Here is a 19,482-nt window from a genome sequence, read left to right on the forward strand (position 1 = left end):
GTCAGGAGAGGTTGAGGGTGACGGCCAGGGTGGGCAGTGAGGGCAGAGATGAGAAACGGGAAGTGGGCAGGACTTGGTGATCTGGGAGGGCAGCTGGGCGTGAGAGAGAGAGGGAGGAGAAAGAGCCGGGAGCTTTCTAACCTGCGGATGCAGGATGCCGGCAGTCAGGGTGATGCCCTCCATCAGGGGCAGGTGTGGGTCCTGGGAGGTGTCTGGTAGGCGCTGGGATCCCGGGCCTGGGGCTCCGGCTGGAGACGTGACCATGAGAGACCCCTGACAGATGGTGTTTGAAAGCACACCCAGGGTGGAGAGGGACACCCGCCACCTGGGACACAGGGCCGGAGCAGGTCAAGGTGGAGAAGCCAGCAGACTAAAGGGCAGTGTGATCGTGCTCCCCTATAGCTAGATGATGGTCAGATTTTCTGAAATCTCATAGTTGTTCTTCAATTTATACAAAATAAGTTTATAACCGAAAATGATGTCATGTGTTCCCCCAGATCATGTAACATGACCACCCTGTCTTTGCTAGAGATAAAAATATGTACAGCACCGTCCCTTCATTAAGAATACATTGTGTTTAGGCAGAACTTAGCTTCTATTTAAGGATTTTTTAAAAAATATGCTGCCCCACTTCATAAAGGAAGTAGCTAGAGGAATGGCAGGCAGTTGTTTGCCAGAGGAGTTGCCTTCCTCTCACCCTTACCAGGCAGTGGTGAGCAGCAGCGGCTTGTTAACGTCCACAGACGTGGGCTCAGAAGTTGTTGGCTGCACGGGGGCTGGACCAGAGGAGGGCTGGCAGCAAGCATATCTGTGATCAGCAGATGCTCAGCCCCAGTGAGAGATGATGCAGCAGCGTGAGCTGTGAGACAGAGCAGGTTTTGAATCCTCTGTATCACTTACTGCCTCTGTAATTTGGGGGCAAGAAGCTGAGCCTCGCTGAACTGAGCTTGGGCGGTTGACAGGGCTGTCAGAAATGGGGTCATGTATATATGAGCGCCCAGCGGAGTGCAGGGCACATAGCTGCTCAGCGGCCGTTTCCTCGCCAACAGTGAGGGATTGTTGCTGGGCCCATGGGGTCCTTCATTCCCTGCATGTTCAGAGGGCGATGTAACTGATGGCGTCTGAGAAACACATGTTCACATTGTGAGGCTCGTCTTTCCATAAGGACGGCTGGAGCACCATGCGTGCCTTTCCTTGTGCTGTCTTGATGGAAGCATCGTCCGAAAACACGCCAGTGACCATTCCCAATAATGCTAGCTACCTCGTCATGAGATCAGTGACCCTAGCGATCAGAGCCATCAGGGCCTCCCTAATGTGTATTGCGTTATTGCAAGAGGCTGGGGCAGAAGGCTGTTCTGTTCAGCACTGTTATGACAGGCTGTTTGATGTTCACTTCACTGCTTTCTTAATGGGGGCTCATAGCCAAGTACCATACCTTACAGTCTGACTGACCCGAATCTTATTTAAAAGGCTCAACCCTGAAAATGAAGAAAAAGAAATGCTACACTATTGGTTTTAAATTGGAAAGTGTTATAGCAAATTGTGGTCATAATTCATAGTCACTGTTTTGGAATTTTTCCTCAGGGTAAAATAATGAATTAAGCTCTATAATAGCAATTTAATCCATTATTCCACCCACATGAGCTGTTGATACTCGTTCCAGAATGGCTGCGGAGCATTATGTAATTCTTCGCACATTTCCATTCATCACTTGTGATACAGGTATATTAATACCCCTGGGTTAATATAAGCAGATGTTTTGTGGTCAGGCTGAGTGGAACCAAATTGTTTTCTGATGTTACACAGAGAAAAATACCTCCTGAGCCCACCTTCATTTTACTTGCCTCCAGTGAAACCACTGCACTTAGTAATATATTTCTTTGGGATAAGTTTTAAAGGCATGAAAGTGACTTCCGTTCTTCAGTTTGCCTGAGAAGTGTCCCTAGCCCCTGTGCCGTGAGGCAGGCCCCTGGAAGCACCAGGTGGGTGGCTGGCAGGGCCTGTGGTCTGTGGCCACGCTCAGCTTGCACGTTGGGAACATGAGCATTGTTGATAGAATTTGAGTGCCACACAGGTGAAGGCTGGGGTCTAGACCCTGGGGAAGGTTCACTGGGGCACAGGTGGGGGTCAGGGTGAGGGGCACGGAGCCACAGGTGTGAAGCTGTCTGGCACAGATAAAACATAACTGGAAGAGCCCAGAGCAGGTCTGGGGATTGGGCCCCGAGCTGAGGGGGCAGGCTGCCCTCTGGGCCAAGCCCCCTGTGGGTCCACCGTGTTGCTTCAGTGAACTCTTCTTAGGTCTTTGCAGTGCAGATGTTTCTCCTCATTTGACACTTAGAGGCCTTGGGAGGCGTGATTTTCTTTTTCTGGATTAGAAAAGGATTTCTGTAACAATGTATGCACAATGTGTATCTGCAGCCTTTAAACCAGATCATAAACCCTTTTGGGAGGTCCTGTTTGAAACTCTGACCGACTTCTAAATGGAATAAAGCAGTTAAATCTTATCACCTGCTATGCCCATCAGTGTCTGAGCACTTGAGCATTTATTAGACACCCCATGTGGTAGGGACTTGTAACCGTGATACCTCCCACTGTTGCTGAGAGTTGCTGGGGGTCTGCACTGAGGGAAAGCACCATATCCTGGGGTGAAACCTAAACAGTATAGAGTGGAACGGCCCAGAAAGGCAGGCTGGCTGCTGTCATTTCTCCCTGGGCCCGGCCGGGCCTGCCCACCCTCCCCGTCATCTAGGCCTCTCAGCCCCCTTTTCAGGGACACAGAGATGGAGGAAGATGCCGGCAGGTGTGTCTTCCCAGGGCCTGGAGGTCCCCCTGTCCTTGGTGCTGATTGTGGGGCTGCGGCTGCATGGTGCCTGTGTGGTGCCAGGGAGCCCCACTGTGAGTGCTGTGCATGGACTCCTCACGCCCGAGAGACTGAAGGGACCTGGAGCCATGTGGTCCCCTTGAACTTGAAACTGGGGTGCTATGCTGCGTGCTTAGTCACTCAGTCGTGTCCAACTCTGTGCGACCCCATGGATCGTAGATCGTAGCCCACCAGGCTCCTCTGTCCTTGGAGAGTCTCCAGGGAAGAAGACTGGACTGGGTTGCCATGCCCTCCTCCAAGGAATCTTCCCAACCCAGGGGTCGAACCCACGTCTCCCACATTGCAGGTGGATTCTTTACTGACTGAGCCACCAGGGAAGCCCAGGAAGGGGCCTCCAAAGCATTTAATGACTCATTTTGCATATCCAGACTCTGAGTCCTGGAGAGATGACGTAACAGGAATTAACACTCATAGAGGTAAAGTTGTTAGCAACGCTATTAAGTACTTCAGGCACCCCTAGTTTAGTGATGAAGACAGGGGCACTGAGAGGGCAAACAGCCTTCCCTCCGCACCCTCAGGATCAGGCAGGAAAGGGTAAGAGTCACCCACCACGTCTGTTCACAAAGAGAAACTGACAGCCACACAGAAGGCCAGTGACCGGTCCAGGGTCAGCCAGGGAGTCCCCCTGAGGACACAGCAAACGGGTCATCGGAGCCCCTGGCCCATCCCCACCTCCCCTGTGTTTGGTGGCTCCCTGCCTCACTCAGCAGGTGAGAGAGGAGGTGTACAGATTTGCTGCCCAGACCACCTTGGAAATCACCCTCCCTGTGCAGGGGAATGCGGGCAGCAGCCTGGCCACTGCCTCGTCTCCCGGCCAGATGGCGATAAAAGGCTCCCGTGCACTGTGCTGTGGGAAACAGGTTTCTGTTGTGTTGTTTTTCTGTTAATGCAGTTTCATTGTAACTCCCGCCCCGTGAATGGAGCCTGCTCTCCTTAAAGCTGGCCATGGGCACACCTCTCCCCTCATCCCACCTTACTGCTTGATCCCTTCAGGCCTTTGTTTCTCTCACTTCCTCCAGGGACGGGGCATCTCTCAGGTAACTTCAGGAACCCACCTGGCAGGAAGTCAGAGCCAGAATGTGATCCACTCCTGACACAGCTAACTAGGAGCCCTGCAGAAGGAACAGTAACACAAAGGCCTGAATGGAAGCCACATGCCCTGCAGCTGGGGAGGGAAAAAAGCTTTGTTCCCAAGGAACATTCCAGCATAAATCATCTGGAACCACTAGTTACCTTTGTTTAGGAATAGTTCAAAAGCGTGAAAGGACTGTAGATTTAAAAGGTTAGGGCCATATTTTGTCATTAGAAAAATTCAAAGAAAATGCCCCCTGCCAAAAGGAAAAATCCAAAATCCGAGTAAAGTACCTAAGAGAATTAGTCAAATTAGCACCCACATGCTGAAGTACTTATATTTTTTTCTTAAATACTGGACTCTTTAGTAACTGATGACAATTAACAGAGCTGATTCTTTCAAACTCAAGAGTGAAGTTATGTTCTCTTAAATCACCTTTTTGATTCACAATTAGGAGGGCCATCTCAGTACTGTGTCAGCAGCCGGCCAGGCAGCCTGCTGTGGTTGGGGGTGGCCCTTCGGGGCCTTCCCCAGCACTCCCCCGCCCCTCTGCTGCCCCCCACCTCCATCTTCTGACCAGGTGGGTCTGGGGTGGAGTGGAGGCCTCTGTGTGGAGCGGCCCCATGCTCATGGTGCAGGGGTGGAACGGACCAGATCACCTAGACCAAAAGGGAGGGAGGGCAGACCCAAGGAGAGAGATGTGAGGGTGGATCTTAGACAGCAGGGAAGGCATGAAGACAGCGAGGGTGCCAAGGAAACCTGGCAGAGTAGCATGGGAAGGCAGCAGCCAGGGTAGCAAGGCTGCTCCCCGGCAGGTGCAGAGGCAGAGCACAGCGCCTCCCAGGTGGACCAGGCCCCTGGCCCTCATCGTCCTCATCCCTGATGCTGTACTCAGGCGGGGCAGCCGGGTCCGCAGCTGCCAGGAGCTCCCTTCTGTTCCCTGCACGGTCCCCAGCACGGAGGTGCCTCAGAGAACATTTGTAGGTGTGACTGCAGCTGGAACAGGTGTGTGGGTCCAGTACGGTTCCCACCTTCAAGCAGCTCACAGTCACACAGAAGGTTGGAGACACACACACACAACATGGTACACACATCATGGGGATGACTCACACTTCTCCACGCTCGCCATCAGTCATTAAAGTCAGCTTTTATGCTTGCGGTTCAAACGAGGGAGATGAGAAGTCTAGCCTCAGGCAGCCCCGCTGTACTGCGGGGTTTCATTTTCTTCCTGAAGCCTGGCTATCCTCACGTGAATGCTCAAGGTCTTCCCAGCAACACTGACTCACTCTGCTGGAAGGAGGGGCTCCGGCATGATTCTCGGAGGGTGGATCAAAGAGTTCTGCACAGACTCGCTGTGCTAGACACTTGCCTTTGGCTGGGTTGCTTTGAGACTCGAGTTCAGTGTGACATTATCTTTAATGTGTGTGTTTCCTTATAGTTTGAACAAGAAAATCAGCGCCTGATTGGTGAAATGAACAGCCTGTTTGATGAAGTGAGGTATGTGTGTGGGGTTCCCAGGTGAGCAAATGGCCTAGTTTACAACTTTCGCAGAAAGTAGAAACTTGATTCATTTAGTTTGGTGCTCAGACATCCACATGTGGCCCTTGGACCAAATGTAGCTACCCCTGCCCCCAGCCTCCCTGCCCCCCCGTAAGGAAGCTGCCTGAATTCACTGCCCCTCAACTTGTGGGCCTGCGAGGTACCCTCTGTGGGCCGCTGCCAGGCTCCCAGGTGCTGCAGCCCCATTTGAGAGGTCATGATAGCACATGTCACGACAGCTGCCAGGAGGGGATTGTCTGCACCTAGCTAAGATGAAAGGGCTGGCAGAGGGAAGCCCTGCAGAGGGCTCCACTGAGATCTAGCTGCTCCCTGACCAGGCGATCAGCCACGCAGAAAGCCCGTGGCCATGATCCACATGAGTAGGGTCACCGCCCAGCCCTCCGGTGAAAGCGCTCGGGCCTGCTGCCCTGGGAATGCCGGGAGTGTTCTAAAGGATACACTGAAACTCTTGTTGGATCGTGGCCACTTCCCAAAAGAAGACACGTCCTGACATGTCAGCCTCGCAGCCCTGGAGACTGAGTGCAGGGGTTTCCCCTGACCGTCGCCCTGGGCTCTTTTGCGGCCTCTGCCCTCACAGGTGGGCCTCCCAGTCCTCCTTCAAGACGGTGCTCTTCCTGCCCCGGCCCCTCCTCACTCTCCTCTCCTCTCCTCTGCTTCCCTCACCTGGTTTGGGGGAGTCATATCCCCACCGAACATTGCTTCCTCCTGGGCTGGGAGCTCAGCCTCTAGACGCACACCCCCTAGACATCCCAGGGTTACCCATGCTGGCCAGGCAACTGGGAGAGACCCACATGCTCCAGTGCTGAACGCAGATGGGATATTTTCAGCCAGAATCAAAGGAGGTTTCCTTTCCACAGAGTTGGTTTGAATGGCAAATGTACCCTTTCCTTTCACCTGCTGAGTGGTAACAGAGTTCTGGGTGACAGCATATTCTGGCGTTTTCTTCTGAATGCCCATCACATGTGACTGTTGCTCGGACAGGGCTCGGCATTAAAGGAGACTCTGCCTTTTGTAATTACTGGGTACAGCCACGTGCTCCTGGTCCCACACTGACTCAGGAGTCAGGGGTCCCGGGAGTCAGCTTATGAAGTGGTAGGGGTGGGCTTCCAAACCGTCCAGTACACCCAGAAAGCTGAAGGGCGTTAAAGGGGAACCAGTAAGGAGCATGAGCCTCTGCCCTCCTGAGCCTGCGTCCTGAGCAGGCCACCGTGAATCACCATGGTGTCCCCTCCCTCTCATGCCTTCACTTAGAAGAGACGACTTCTTCTAAGAAGATCTCCAGGTACTAACAGTTAATGTGTATCTGTTTTTTTTTTTTTTTTTAATGAAGGCAAATTGAAGGGAAAGTGGTTGAAATCTCCAGACTCCAAGAGATCTTCACAGAGAAGGTTTTACAGCAGGTAAGAAAAAATAATTGTTTTCAGTTTTAACTTAAAGGGGGGCATCTACTCAGAACTTGGGACATTTCTTCTGAGGTCATCAGGCCTCTGGAAGTGTTTCCTTGTGGCCCAGCTGGTAAAGAATACGCCTCAGTGCGGGAGACCTGGGTTCGATTCCTGGCTTAGGAAGATTTGCTGGAGAAGGGATAGGCTACCCACTACAGTATTCTTGGACTTCCGTGCTGGCTCAGGTGGTAAAGAATCCACCTGCAATAGGAGACCACGATTCAATTCCTGGGTCAGGAAGATCCCCTGGAGAAGGGATAAGCTACCCACTCCAGTGTTCTTGGGCTTTTCTGATGGCTCAGCTGGTAAAGAATCCGCCTTCAATGCAGGAGATCTGGGTTGGATCCCTGAGTTGGGAAGATCCCCTGGAGAAGGGAACAGCTACCACTCCAGTATTCTGGCCTGGAGAATTCCATGGACTGTGGGACAACTTTCCACATGCCCCAGCCCCGTGCAGCAGAGCCCATGGGCAAGGGAGGCAGCTAGGTTACGGTTCTGGGTGCCCTCGGGAAAGCTGGGGAGCCTCTCTGAGCCACAGTTTTTTTCTGTCTGTAAAATGGAGCAGCCTTTGTATGGTTGTCGTAAGGCACAGGGAGAACCCACGGAAAGTGCCCAGCACAGTACTGATGGGTAATAGCTTTTCAGTCAGCGGTGCTGCAGGCTCACGCTCGGCCCTCCCAAACGCCAGGTCCCTGCCACCTCGGTGTCCCATCCTCACAGGAAGTGTGGCTGTTCTCGTAAGTGGATTTTCACGTCATTTCTACCTGCCTACTGTTCGGAAGTTCTTCTAGCCACTGACAAAAGTTTTAGAAAACACCTGATAAAGTTCCCCTTTTGTATTCAGCATCCACAGACTGGAAGGGTTTGAAAGACAAAATCACTTTTTCCACTGTGTTAAACTGAGCCACTTGACTTAAGAGACTCCACTCACAAAATGTCCCCTAAACCACACAGCCAGAGTCAGATCATTGCAGACTAGGCACACAAGGTTGTTCAGGTTTGTAGGAGTTGCCCTTTTTACGAGCACATTGCAGGAACTATTCTAGTCCATACATGTTAAGCCTCCATTTAGAAGCCTAATGGCCATCAGTTCAGCCACCTAACACAGAAAACAGCTCAGTAAGATGTCTCCTTCTCCGAGCCCCAGCAGAACCAGACAGCCAGCCCCAACCTGGTTCCCCGCTGCTCGCTGTATGACCTGTGGAACTCCCGAGCCCCCTCCCCCTCTACACTGGGGCCCAGGTCACACGTGTCACTCTCGGGTGGAGAATAGGAAGTCCCCAGCCCACCCTGGGCTCTCGATCCAGAACTGAACTGGGAACCATTGTTATTTGTGGGTGTGGCTGCGGCCGACCTGGGCGATGCCCTGTTTCACTGGCACAGCCAGAGCTTCACCAATGGGCGGAGCTTACATGCAATGGGGAACACTCAGGTCTTGAGTGGCTGAGTGCACCAGAAGCTCTTACTTCCACAACCATTGTGTCTGCTCCTCAATCCAGCCACCGAGGAGCACTGATTGCCATTCACAGTTGCTTCTGGTTCCCTAACCTGTCCCCTTCTCGGACAGGAAGCAGCTGTCCTGGAGTTTCAGACGGGCATCCCACAGGGTGGGAGCAAGGCCCAGCCTGTGTCACACCCAGGGCTCCGGGGCTTGACCTGGGAAGGGCTTGGAGCACAGACTGAGCCGCACCTGGCTTCCCAGGAGCTCTAAGACCCGAAAAGAGCTGAGTGTGTCTGGGATTTCTCATCCGTGTTGCAAGGTGGCTCTCACAGCACATTCATGGGAGCACCTGCCCACACTGAGAGCGTCTCCAGGACGCAGTTGGAGAACAAGGCAGTCCCTGGCCCTCCGGTCTTACACTGTGTGGCTCTCACTGCTGGGAAGCAGATGGCTGAAGGTCTCTTTCCTCTCTGCGGTACTGGTTCCATGTCACTCTGGTTTCCCTAAAACCTGAGCTTGTTTACATTCCCACCAACCCCCTAGAGGAAGCGAGAAGGACAGCTAGCCCTGCCCCTTAGAGGGCAGTGTGGGGGTGAAGGGTGGGTTATTAGCCAGACGCTTCTGTGTGAGCCCAGGGGCCCATACGTAGGCTTTCCAAGTATTCCGACTAAAATTTTGCAAACGAAAGCACCATTCTGAAGCTACTGTGTGTGTTTTAAAGCCACATGCACCTTGAAAGCCCTGGCATGTGGCAGCCGCTGTGATCGGGCTCGTGTGTTTGTCCCTTCCTGTCCAGTTAGTGGATGGGAAGGCAGCAAGCGGGCGTGGAGGGAGTACAGGCCTCTGTCGGGTCCCAGTCCTGCCACTTGGGTGCTGTGTGTCTCCGGGAGAGTTACTAAGCTTCTCCGAGCCGGAAGTTTCCCTTTGGTAAAATGCGAGTGTTTCCTACCTCCCGGGTGCTGTGAGGACGCGTGGGTTCATGTGTGTAAAGCCCCCACCCTTTGCATGCGGCAACAGCTGTTTCTACTGTGACAGACACTTGGGGAAGGAGAATCGGTGTATTTATCTGCTGCTGTTGTCCTCCACAGGAAGCCGAGATTGACAGTATTCACCAGTTAGTAGTTGGAGCAACTGAGAACATCAAGGAGGGCAATGAAGACATCAGAGAGGTGGGTACTCTAGGCCCTGAGTCTGACTCAGAGGCACTGAGTCCAGGGTGGTGGTCGCCTCGGCAAGGCCACACACACAGGGTGGGTAGCGGGACCAAGCACTGGATGGACCGGTTCCATAGTTCCATCCTGCCCAGCCCAGGGCCCTGCAGAGGAGCTGTTCCGGGGCGCAGGAGCCACTCCCTAAGTCTAGGCTGGGTGCTACTGGAGAAGCTTGTTGGACCAGAGCCCTCGTCATTGACAGGACCACCAGAGTCGACTCTGTTGAGTGGACTTTATTTTCTGGGTGCAGTCCTTAGGTTTGGGTTGATGTGGGACTGCTCTTGGGCCACCACCGCCATCGCCCTGAAAAGAAACACAGGCCAGGGTAGCAGACACACACGCTGAGCCTGCCTGTGTGGGTCTAACCCCGGGCGGATGTGAGCTGCTTCTCCTGCGGGACTCGTGCAGAGGCCCCACATGGTGGCTAACCAGCGAGGGCAAGACACCCCGTCTGTCTTCTAATAGATCTTAAACCCACCTTTCAGTTTTCCTTAAAAACTAAGCTATCCGTGCAAGGTAGGCACAGGCTGGAGCTGCCCCTACAGTCACAGCCCCGCAGGGGGAGCCCGGGCAGACACATGCGGGCCTTTCGGACCAACCCGGCTCCCCTCCTCCCCCAGGCCATCAAGAACAACGCTGGCTTCCGGGTGTGGGTACTCTTCTTCCTGGTGATGTGCTCCTTCTCCCTGCTCTTCCTCGACTGGTACGACAGCTAGGCGGCCCGGCGGACGGCGCCTGGCACCAGAGCCAGTGACGGGAGCGGGGCTGAGACGTGTGTGCTCACAGAAGGGACACCAGACCTGTGACTTAAGCATTCAGTAATGAAAAAGAAAACCACACAACTGAAACTGGTCTGCGTTGCAATGCTGAGGCCAGAGGGAAGGAGCGGGTGGGTGGTTATTCCTGCACCTGATGGGGCTGCTGGGGGGTGGGGGCTGCCCCAGGGAGGGGGCCTGGTGGGCTTCCTGCTCCACGAACATCTCCGATTCAGAGGAGGCAGCGGTTCCCCACCCCAGCGGGAAGAACGCTGGTCAGTAGCTCCTCAGGGCAGATGACCTGTGCTCCCTGTGGTTCCCTGTGTGCCTGAGCAACTGATGCACAGACTTCCGTGCAGAAGAAAAGACAGCTCGCCTTCATTCACCCTGTGAAACTAGTAAGAGAACTGCAGCCCCTTACTGTCTTCTTGGTGGGTCCAAGGTTAGGAAGTCACTGCAGGCCACCTGCCTCCTGTCGGGGAAGAAATGTGGGCAGGGGCCTGGCTCCTCCCAGCACTTTCCTGCGGCAGAGGGGGCGGGCAGGGGGGCCTGACTTCCTGCCCCTGGGGCCCCCAGAAGCTGCATCCAGAGAAGGGCCTGGGCCTCTCCTCCCACCCGGGCCCCAGGAGTCGGGAACGCCCACTGGCACGGATTCGTGAGGCATCTGCGACCACATGTGTGCAGAACGTCCCCGGCACTCGTGGGCCCCAAGGTGTGGTTGAGGGCTCTGCACAAGACAGGCCGGGGCACCACAGGGATCCTCGTGTTCTTTATTTGCACAGAGCGAGAATGTCGCAAGTTACATGTGAACGAGTGTACAGTCGATGAAATACACGTCTGCTAGAAAACACAAACAGGGCTGCCTTGGCGCTGCGTTGCACGGGCTGGGACTGGCTGATGGATCCTCTCTACACAGGAGGAGTTCTGGCACAGCTATTGCTCTTTTGTGTCCCCACAGCCCCACAACTCTACGTGCCCACCCACTGCGCCAAGGTCATGGTCATTGTTTCCAGACACCCTTGATAATAAAATATACTGCATGTTTTGGAAGCACATTTCAGGGAACAGTAATGGAGATGACCATGCTTGTTCACAACACAGCTTGCACTATTTGTCATTTATTTTTGATCTAAAAAAAAAAAACAGTGAAACTTCTGACATGTCCACCAGAAACAACACATTCAAATAACACGAAAGAAAATGTCTGTGAATGTCTTTTTTTTCTATTTAATCGTCTTACACACTTGGTTTATCTAACTGGCAATTCTGTAAACATATACTTTTAATGTCAAGATTCAGGCTGAAACGTAACTGTCTTACAAAGATTGTGAATGGAAATGTCATAATTGGACTTGCAGCCCTCCCTCCCAGCCTTTCCAGCCTGTTTTTTACATCAAAGGAGTTACATCCGGCCCACAAAATAAAAATCAACGTAGCCTTGACTTATACCAGCAATTACACTTTTCACTTTTCCCACCCAACTAAGTGTTTCAAAACTAACCTGCTAACACGGGCTTGTCGGTGCAAACTTGTTCATAATAGACGTGGACAAAAGGGCTGGTTGGATTTCATTCCTACTCCGCCCATCACAGAGCAGACGGACTACCTACAGGGAAACGGGCGTCTCCAGCCTGTGGCCCGAGGTCCCCTCCTCCCAGAGCCCCCACTGCATGTGCTCTGACGCAGTCCACAGGCACTGGCTCCTCCGCCCGGCCAGCGCCCTCTGTACAGAGAGGCAGCCGCCTCCTCGCTGCAGCGCCTGCGCACTCAGCAGTGAGCGCGGGGGAGGAGCGCACGGCCACCCGCCCTGGGACCTCTCTGCTTCCTTCCCACCCTCCTCCACCACTCGCTACGGGGCATGGGCTTCTTGGCCTATCGGAGTACCCTTCTGGGAGGTGGGAAGAAACGGGAAGTACAGCTTGCCATTAGCACAGCAGGGATCTCTCTAGATAGGGCTGTGGCGTTAGGTTTGCAAAACAGCAAGGTGGTTTAAAAGAAAAAAAAAAAAATTCCACAAAATGCAGTATTATTTATCTGAAGTTCAAACCCCTTGCATATCCAGTGTAAATTTTTTTTTTCTGACAGCATCCAATAAATCCCAGGAAAGTCACTAAGATTCCCTAACATGGAAAGTGGTGGCAGAGCTCCCTAAGCAGTGCTGATACGCACTTGACTTTACGCCCGTGAATGGTCCGCGGCAAGTTGTATTTGCAAAGCAGCAATTAGCAAACAGAAGCGGTTGCACCATACATGAGTAAACCTCTATAAATTATCAGTAATTATATTTGATGAAATGTCCCTCAAAGTCCCCTTGTTACCTTCAAGCGACACCAGTAAGGAACTTGCCCGTCTCGCTAAGCGGATTTCTCGGCGGCCTCCGTCTCCTGCTCCGAGAGCTTCTCTTCCGACAGAACGGACATCCACGGAGACACAGAGCGGGTGATGCTCTGCTTGGCCAGGTTGTAGTGGTTAATGACGGTGTAAAATTTCTCCCGGGCGCTGGAGTCTTGCTCAGCATAGTAGCTCTCCAAGCCTTCTGGGATGCACTGGGTGTTCTGCAAGACAAGCGGCCCCTGAGACACACACGCTGACGCAGGAGGCAGGCCCGTGAGTCTCCAGGTAACACCCGTGGTCACCAAGCACCTCCCTGGGTCTGGGGGAGACTCAGTGCTGAGCTGACGGCCTGGCGCTGATGGCATCGGAACAGGAAGGGCCTCTGTAAGGCCACAGTGATGGGACTTAGCGGTCCTTCCTGCTGCTCTGAAGATCTTACACATGCGATTTATTTTAAATCGAACTAGCGTCTCCCGCATTGCTGGTGGTCTTTACCACCTGAGCTATCAGGGAAGCCCATTTTAAATCTACTAGAAAACAATGGACATGTCCACCAGACGCAACAGTGAAGAAAGGCTTGTGTGAGCCAGTTGGGGGCTGGGGGATTGGGGGAGGCACACGAGCTGGGCCTGGGGGGCAGGTGGACCCGGGACACTGGAGAGAGGCCCGTGGCCACAGCAGAGTGCGAGGAGCCTCAGGACACAAACGCCTGGAGAAGGCGGCAAGGGTCAGGGGGTCGGGAGGGACCCTGAGGACCAGAGAGCAGCAGGAAGCCACGCGGACCCCACCAGGGCACTTGAGAGGGAGGCTCTCCCGGGGAAGCTGTCCACTAGGGAAGAGGCGCTTCCCTACCGACCACGGAACCCGGGGCAGGCTGAGCGTGGAGACATGAATCCCTGGCTCTCCTCAGCTCACCCGGAGTCTAGGGCCGCCCCCCTCCCCAAAGCTGCCTTTCTTCGTCCATCCAGGAGCCGGGCTAAGAAATCACCCACTGTCACCCACCCCCCCAACACACACAAGCCCTCTAGGAAGGGTGGCGGGCTGCCAACGGTCTGCACCAGCCTCCTCTCCCAGAGCTCAGCAGGTACACAGCGCCCAGCTCAGGACATTTCCCAGCCCTCCCAGCACCAATTTCTGGCCAGTGGGGTGTGAGGGGTGTGTCCGTCCACAATGGGATAAGTCCCTCCACGGGACTAACTTCTGGCCAATGGGATGTGAGGGGTGTGGCAGAGGCAGGTTGGAAGGGGAGCCAACAGGGAAGCTGCCTGCCCTCCACTGCTCCCGCGGCCCCTTCTAGGAGGCTTTGACCTCCTAGACTGATCCCTGCCAGGAAAGGGACAACACCCCCAGGGGCTGGCAGCGCTGCCCAAGACAGAGCGGGCTCCAGGAAGACCTCCCAGAGCCCCACTGCCTGCCAGACGCGGCTTTAACGAGAGAGGAGCCTTCCATCTGGCGGAAGACACACCATCTGTCTCCAAACGACAGAAGCATCACAGGACCGCCACCGTCTCCTTGTCACACGGTAAAGGGAGCCTGAAGTGACGGGGGTCCCAGACTCGGCCACATCACGATCACCAGGGAGAGTTTTAAACCGAATTCCCAGCCCCGCCCGCAAGATCCAGCGCTCAGATAACCCTGGAGCAGTGTCTCAGCCTCAACCACCTCACGGACAAGCGCACCGGCGGGGTCCCACCAAACCCCTAGGGCCCAACAAGACCCCAGCTGCTCAAAGCGCTCCTGTGCCTCCCTGCGTGGGCCCAGCATGGAGACCACAACGGGTCTCCGTTGGTCACCTGGATGGCCGGTGGCAGCTGCTGCCCAGTGGACGTGAGCGCCGGCCCGGGACACAAAAGGGGACCTCCTCTGAGAGCCTCGTCCCTGCCCAACGCAGGCTTCCTCAGCCTCCAGAAGCTAAAGGCAGGTTAGCTCTGCCTCCCTGTTAAGGGGCTGTTCCTTGGGGGGGTCTATCCTGCAGACCCCGGCCCTGCCACCACACTGGTTCCGTTTAAGCAAGTGGCTGAGCACCTTGTGGGCAGTGTCTCCCTGTGAGCTGGGATCCATTAGTCCCATTTCATTGATGTGGCCAGCGAGACCCACCTGGGTGAGAACCCAGCTCCAGCCCAGGGCCTCTGCACAGAGCGCTCTGGACGCCACCCACAAAGCTGCCGATGGTGAACACTCTGCCCAAAGGCAGAACAGTGAGAAACAAGGCAGCGAGGTCCCCGGGGCACCAGGGCAGGACCATACCCCCAGCAGCCTCAAGTTCCTCCAGCGTTCATCAGGCCCCAGCAGCCCATTGACCTGGTCCCTGTTGGGCCCTCGGCTTCCTCAGAGGTGGGGGTGGCGGTGTTCTGTCTGCAGAGCTTGGTGGGGAGAGCAGGAGGGCAGGCTTGGCGGGAGGAGCTGCTCCTACGGCCGGAACCACAGGAACCCGGCGAATGCCACAGCCTTCACAAGGCCCTCTTTGGGCACCAGGCAGTCACGCCACTCTCAGGACCCAGAGGCCTTCCCACTGTGCAGGACCACAGCCTGGTGTCAGAAGCAGTCACAGAGGGCTCAACAGGTGATTTGTCGGGGGAAGGGACCACATCCGGGTCTTAGAAACGCTCCCGTTTGACCCCATTTAGAAGCCTGAACAAGCGTGACCCGGGGCTCCCTCTTCACGTTGAACAGTTCTTACAAAGGGCACCGGCCTTGCATCTGTGAAGAGGCGTGTCAGCCCGAGGGTCGGGGGCTCCATGGTGGGGGCTGCCCATGGGGTGCAAAGCCACCACGCCAGCTCAGGGCCAGGCACTGGGGATCCACAGACCTGCCGAGCCAAGGCCTGCAGCCCCACGCCTGCCCCACGGCCTCCGCTCCGCCACCCACACTAAGAAGGGGTGGGCATGGGCTCTTGGCAGAGGGAGGGCACCGTGCCTGGTCCAGCCCGGACCGCCAAGCTGCGGCTTCATCACTCCCAGTCTGGGAAGAGGGCCAGGGTTGAAGGATGGGATGTGGTCGGGGGCAGGGGGTCTAGAGAGCTCTGGGGTCTGGTGGAGCTGTGTAAATGAGTTGACTCTGACAGCAGATGCAGCCACCTCTTCCCCAACCAGGCCCCTCTGAGGCCCAGGCAGGCTCCATGGGTGTTTTCCCTGCTGCAGCTGCTGTAGCTACTGCCTTGCCTCAGAGATGCGAGACTCACTGTTTCTGGTTTAGTGAAGATGGAGTGAAGTGAAGTGAACATCGCTCAGTCATGTCTGACTCTGCGACCCCATGGACTATACGGTCCATGGAATTCTCCAGGCCAGAATAGTGGAGTGGGTAGCCTTTTCCTTCTCCAGGGGATCTTCCCAACCCAGGGATTGAACCCAGGTCTCCCACATTGCAGGCAGATTCTTTGCCAGCTAAGCCACCAGGGAAGCCCAGGAATACTGGAGTGGGTAGCCTATCACTTCTCTAGGGGACCTTCCCAACCCAAGAATCGAACCCAGGTCTCCTGCATTGCAGGAGGATTCTTGACCAACTGAGCTATCAGGGAAACCCAAAACTTTTATCAGAACAGCTGTGCTCATTATGTGTATTAGTTACCAGTCGTGTCTGACTGTTTGCAACTCCATGGACTGTACAGGCTCCTCTGTCCATGGGATTCTCCAGGCAAGAATACTGGAGTGGGTTGCCATGCCCTCCTCCAGGGGACCTTCCCAACCCAAGGATCGAACCTGGGTCTCCTACATTGCAGGCAGATTCTGATGTCCTGACCTCTCATTGGTGTCCTGACCTCCAGCTACACCTGGACGTCGGGGAGCAGAGACGCTTTGCAGGGGTGAACCATTTGTTCACCCCCGGGCCAGCCCTGCAGGTGAACTGGCCCCCATCCAGCACCTCCGCCCCCACCTGCACAGCCACCTCACCTCCACTGTGTCCATGCCACCAGCACAGTGTCTGGCACGACCTTCTGAAGCCACCAGCACCTGCTGGGCAGCGAGTGACTTTGTTCCAGGCTGAGACGGGCCTCCAGACGGGATAGGCTGTTCCCGCTTCTCCAGGTGCCCAGGCCAGAGAAGACAAGATGGTCCTGCTGCTGCCCACACAACAAGGTGGCAAGACAGGAATGCTCGGGAGGCACCGCAGGGGCGGGGAGGGGGCGAGCCGGTGGCAGGCAAGATCCCAGGAGGCACGTGGGAGCCAGGTGGGAGTGGGATGGGGTAGGGGCTCCCAGGAAGCTGTGACCTGGCCCTCTTGGGCCAGAGAGACCCTAGCAGAGCCACGTGTCAGCCAGGGGTGAGCACGGGGAGGTCACGGAGACTGTAAACATGAAACGACAACCGGACGGGTGAGGGAGCCCAGGAAAAGTGTCCCAAAAGCCCTGGCCTATGGTCAGCTATTAAACCTCACATACAGGCTCCCAAAGAAGGAAGTGTACAAGGAACACCCAAGCGTAAACACCTCATGGGGGTCTGGGGCGGTTTCCCATTATGTTTAAGACCTTTCTATAATTCTTGTACAGTGACTTCATGATTGAAAGAAAAAAAAAAAGGCAGAAACCTAGGGACCTCTGCAGCGCACATCTGCCCTTTGAAATCTCCTGTGACACTCCTCAGTTTGGGGCCAGCCTCAGCAAGGGGCTGGTCCCCGCCCCTCCACGCATACCAGAAGTTGGGCACCTGTGCCCATCAGCCCTTCCCTCGGGGGCCTGGGCCACTCTGTCCCCCCAGCACAAGCGCAGCCCACAGATGGTCTGCACCAATGCCCCCTCCTCATTTAGATCCCTGCCAGACAAGCTCTGTGGTCTTCCTGGAAGAGGTGGCCGCAGACGCTCAGTCACCCTGTATTCCTTGTTTCCTAACTCTTGGCAGCATGAACATCGTCTGGGCATCTGTCTGCTGGCTTGCTGCTAGAATGGGAGCTCGAGGGCAGGTACCCAGCACTGCCTGTCCGCCCCGCAGCACACCCAGCACCCCACCACGCACACAGGAGGGGGCCCTTAATACACACTGAGTAATGAATGAAGGGCAGGGCGGAACCTTGGGCACCTGGACATGTCTGAGCTCAATTTCCTGTTGGTATAATGGGGTCTAACGACATCTACCCCACAGGGTTTCTGGGAGCATCAAAGATCTGAGTTCAAAGCCCCTTGTAAACTGTTGGGTGGCAGCATTTGATCACATGCACGAATACGCACAAAGGGAGGAAGGAGACACACTCACACCTTCCTTGCTCCAGCCGTAGCCCGAGGGCAGTGGAAACAGGTCAGCAGCTCCCCGGCCGTCCAGGCTCCCCTTCTCCAGGAAAGACACCACCCCTTAGATGCCAGGGGAGACTGCCAAGTCCCAGCGGATGAAGATCCAGAACAATCTCCCTGGGGCTCTAAATGAGGCTGGCTGAGCTCCAGCATCAACCTACAGAGTCTATTAAACAGGCACATGCCTGCCCTGTCCAGCACTGCGGTGAGCCCAGGGACTGGCCCTCATCTCCCTGACCCCACCTGGACCAGCAAATCTAGCAGAACCCGGCCATGCAAGATGGAGAAGAGAGCTTGGGTCTGCGCTTCTCTGCATAGGGAACTTGCTCAGGTCACAGAGAATGAGCCAGAAGGAAGCCCCAAGGTAGGCTGTGGCTGGCAGGTATGTGTGAGCAGTCTGCCTGGACGAGGGCGCCAGTCCCCGGGAAGCCGTCCTCCGCGCACCCAGGTTCCATCAGGGCACAGCTTCCCGCATCACCCTGCCTCCTTCTCTGTGACCCCCAGGTCTTCCCCTCCTGCCCTGCCACCCCTGCCTCCCAGAGTCACTCCTGCTCCATCCTCAGTACCTCGACCTGTCCAGACCCCCATCTCTCCCTTGCACCCCTCTACTAGCCTCCTGGGCTGTCTCACTGGCCCCCTGTCACTGCCTTCCAACCCGCAGCCTCCCCAGCCACCCGAGTGACCATCCCATCACTTCCCCCATCCCCAGGGGGTCTCTGGCCGACACTCCAGTCTAGCCACGGCCAGCTCCTCCCCCAGGCGGGCCGTGTATGGACCAGCCAGTGGGTACCTGGGTGCTGCCCACCCCCCACCAACCCACCTGGCTCTGACCCACTGGCCCCCAGCCCTCTGGATCTGCCTCCTTTCAACCCCAACATCTTCTGAGCCTCCAAACAGACCATCAACTCCTCCAGCCTGGGCCCCACCCAGAGAGCACACAGGGCTTGGTGGAAGGGGCAGGGGGGCTTCCACCAGCCCGGAGCCCTTCCCCAGGGGCCTGCAGGGTGCCCTCACAGACCTCCCATGGTGGGCACAGAACGTCAGGGGCTATGGAGCTGCGAGAGGAGGAGCCCATACAAGGGCCCCGTGGCCCCACACCAACGTTGGCCAAAGCGCCGGCGCCCAGTGACAGAAGCGACCAGGCTGGGTCGGCTCCTGCTGAGAACCAGGTCCCGCCTTGTTCTGACAGCTCCAAGGCCTGGAACCCATGAGGTCTTCCTCCTCACACTGGCTCCAGGAAGTTCAGAACCAAACGGGGCCCAGATCCGACAGTGGGGGACTCGGGAGAAGCCCGCGGCCGGTGCGCGTCACCCCAGCCCGCCCTTGTTCTGCCTTTAGTCCTGCGGTCCCCGCGTCTGCTTCTCCGTGCAGCCTCTGCGGAAGGAGGCGTCACACACACGGCTAGGCCAAGCGAGCATCGACGTCCAGAGGCAGTCCAGCCGTGCTTCGCAGCGGGCAGACCAGGGACGCGCACTCAGCGGGCCTGGGGTCGCCCGGCCCTGCTCCCGACCCACGCGTGGCAGTGCAGGTCTTCCTCTCCCGGGACCTCCACTTCCTGGGGT

At 55.9% G+C, this 19,482-nt stretch overlaps 2 protein-coding genes across 2 annotated transcripts in view; one reads left to right on the forward strand and one right to left on the reverse strand.

Moving 5' to 3' along the window:
* STX18 (syntaxin 18) overlaps window positions 1–12,034 on the forward strand; it is a 115,639-nt gene extending 103,605 nt beyond the window's left edge. The window contains exons 8-11 of the mRNA XM_055434174.2: window positions 5,392–5,450; window positions 6,844–6,913; window positions 9,488–9,568; window positions 10,231–12,034. Of these exons, the coding sequence (XP_055290149.2) occupies window positions 5,392–5,450; window positions 6,844–6,913; window positions 9,488–9,568; window positions 10,231–10,326 (306 nt within the window). The 3' untranslated portion in view covers window positions 10,327–12,034. The remainder of the gene's footprint in view (window positions 1–5,391; window positions 5,451–6,843; window positions 6,914–9,487; window positions 9,569–10,230) is intronic.
* Window positions 12,028–19,482, reverse strand: part of NSG1 (neuronal vesicle trafficking associated 1) — a 33,068-nt gene continuing 25,613 nt past the window's right edge. The window contains exon 5 of the mRNA XM_055434176.2: window positions 12,028–12,920. Within this exon, the coding sequence (XP_055290151.1) occupies window positions 12,720–12,920 (201 nt within the window). The 3' untranslated portion in view covers window positions 12,028–12,719. The remainder of the gene's footprint in view (window positions 12,921–19,482) is intronic.

Source organism: Moschus berezovskii, chromosome 5 (genome assembly GCF_049115385.1).
Source record: "Moschus berezovskii isolate FMDL1 chromosome 5, NW_MosBer_1.0, whole genome shotgun sequence".
NCBI classification, from domain to species: Eukaryota; Metazoa; Chordata; class Mammalia; order Artiodactyla; family Moschidae; genus Moschus; species Moschus berezovskii.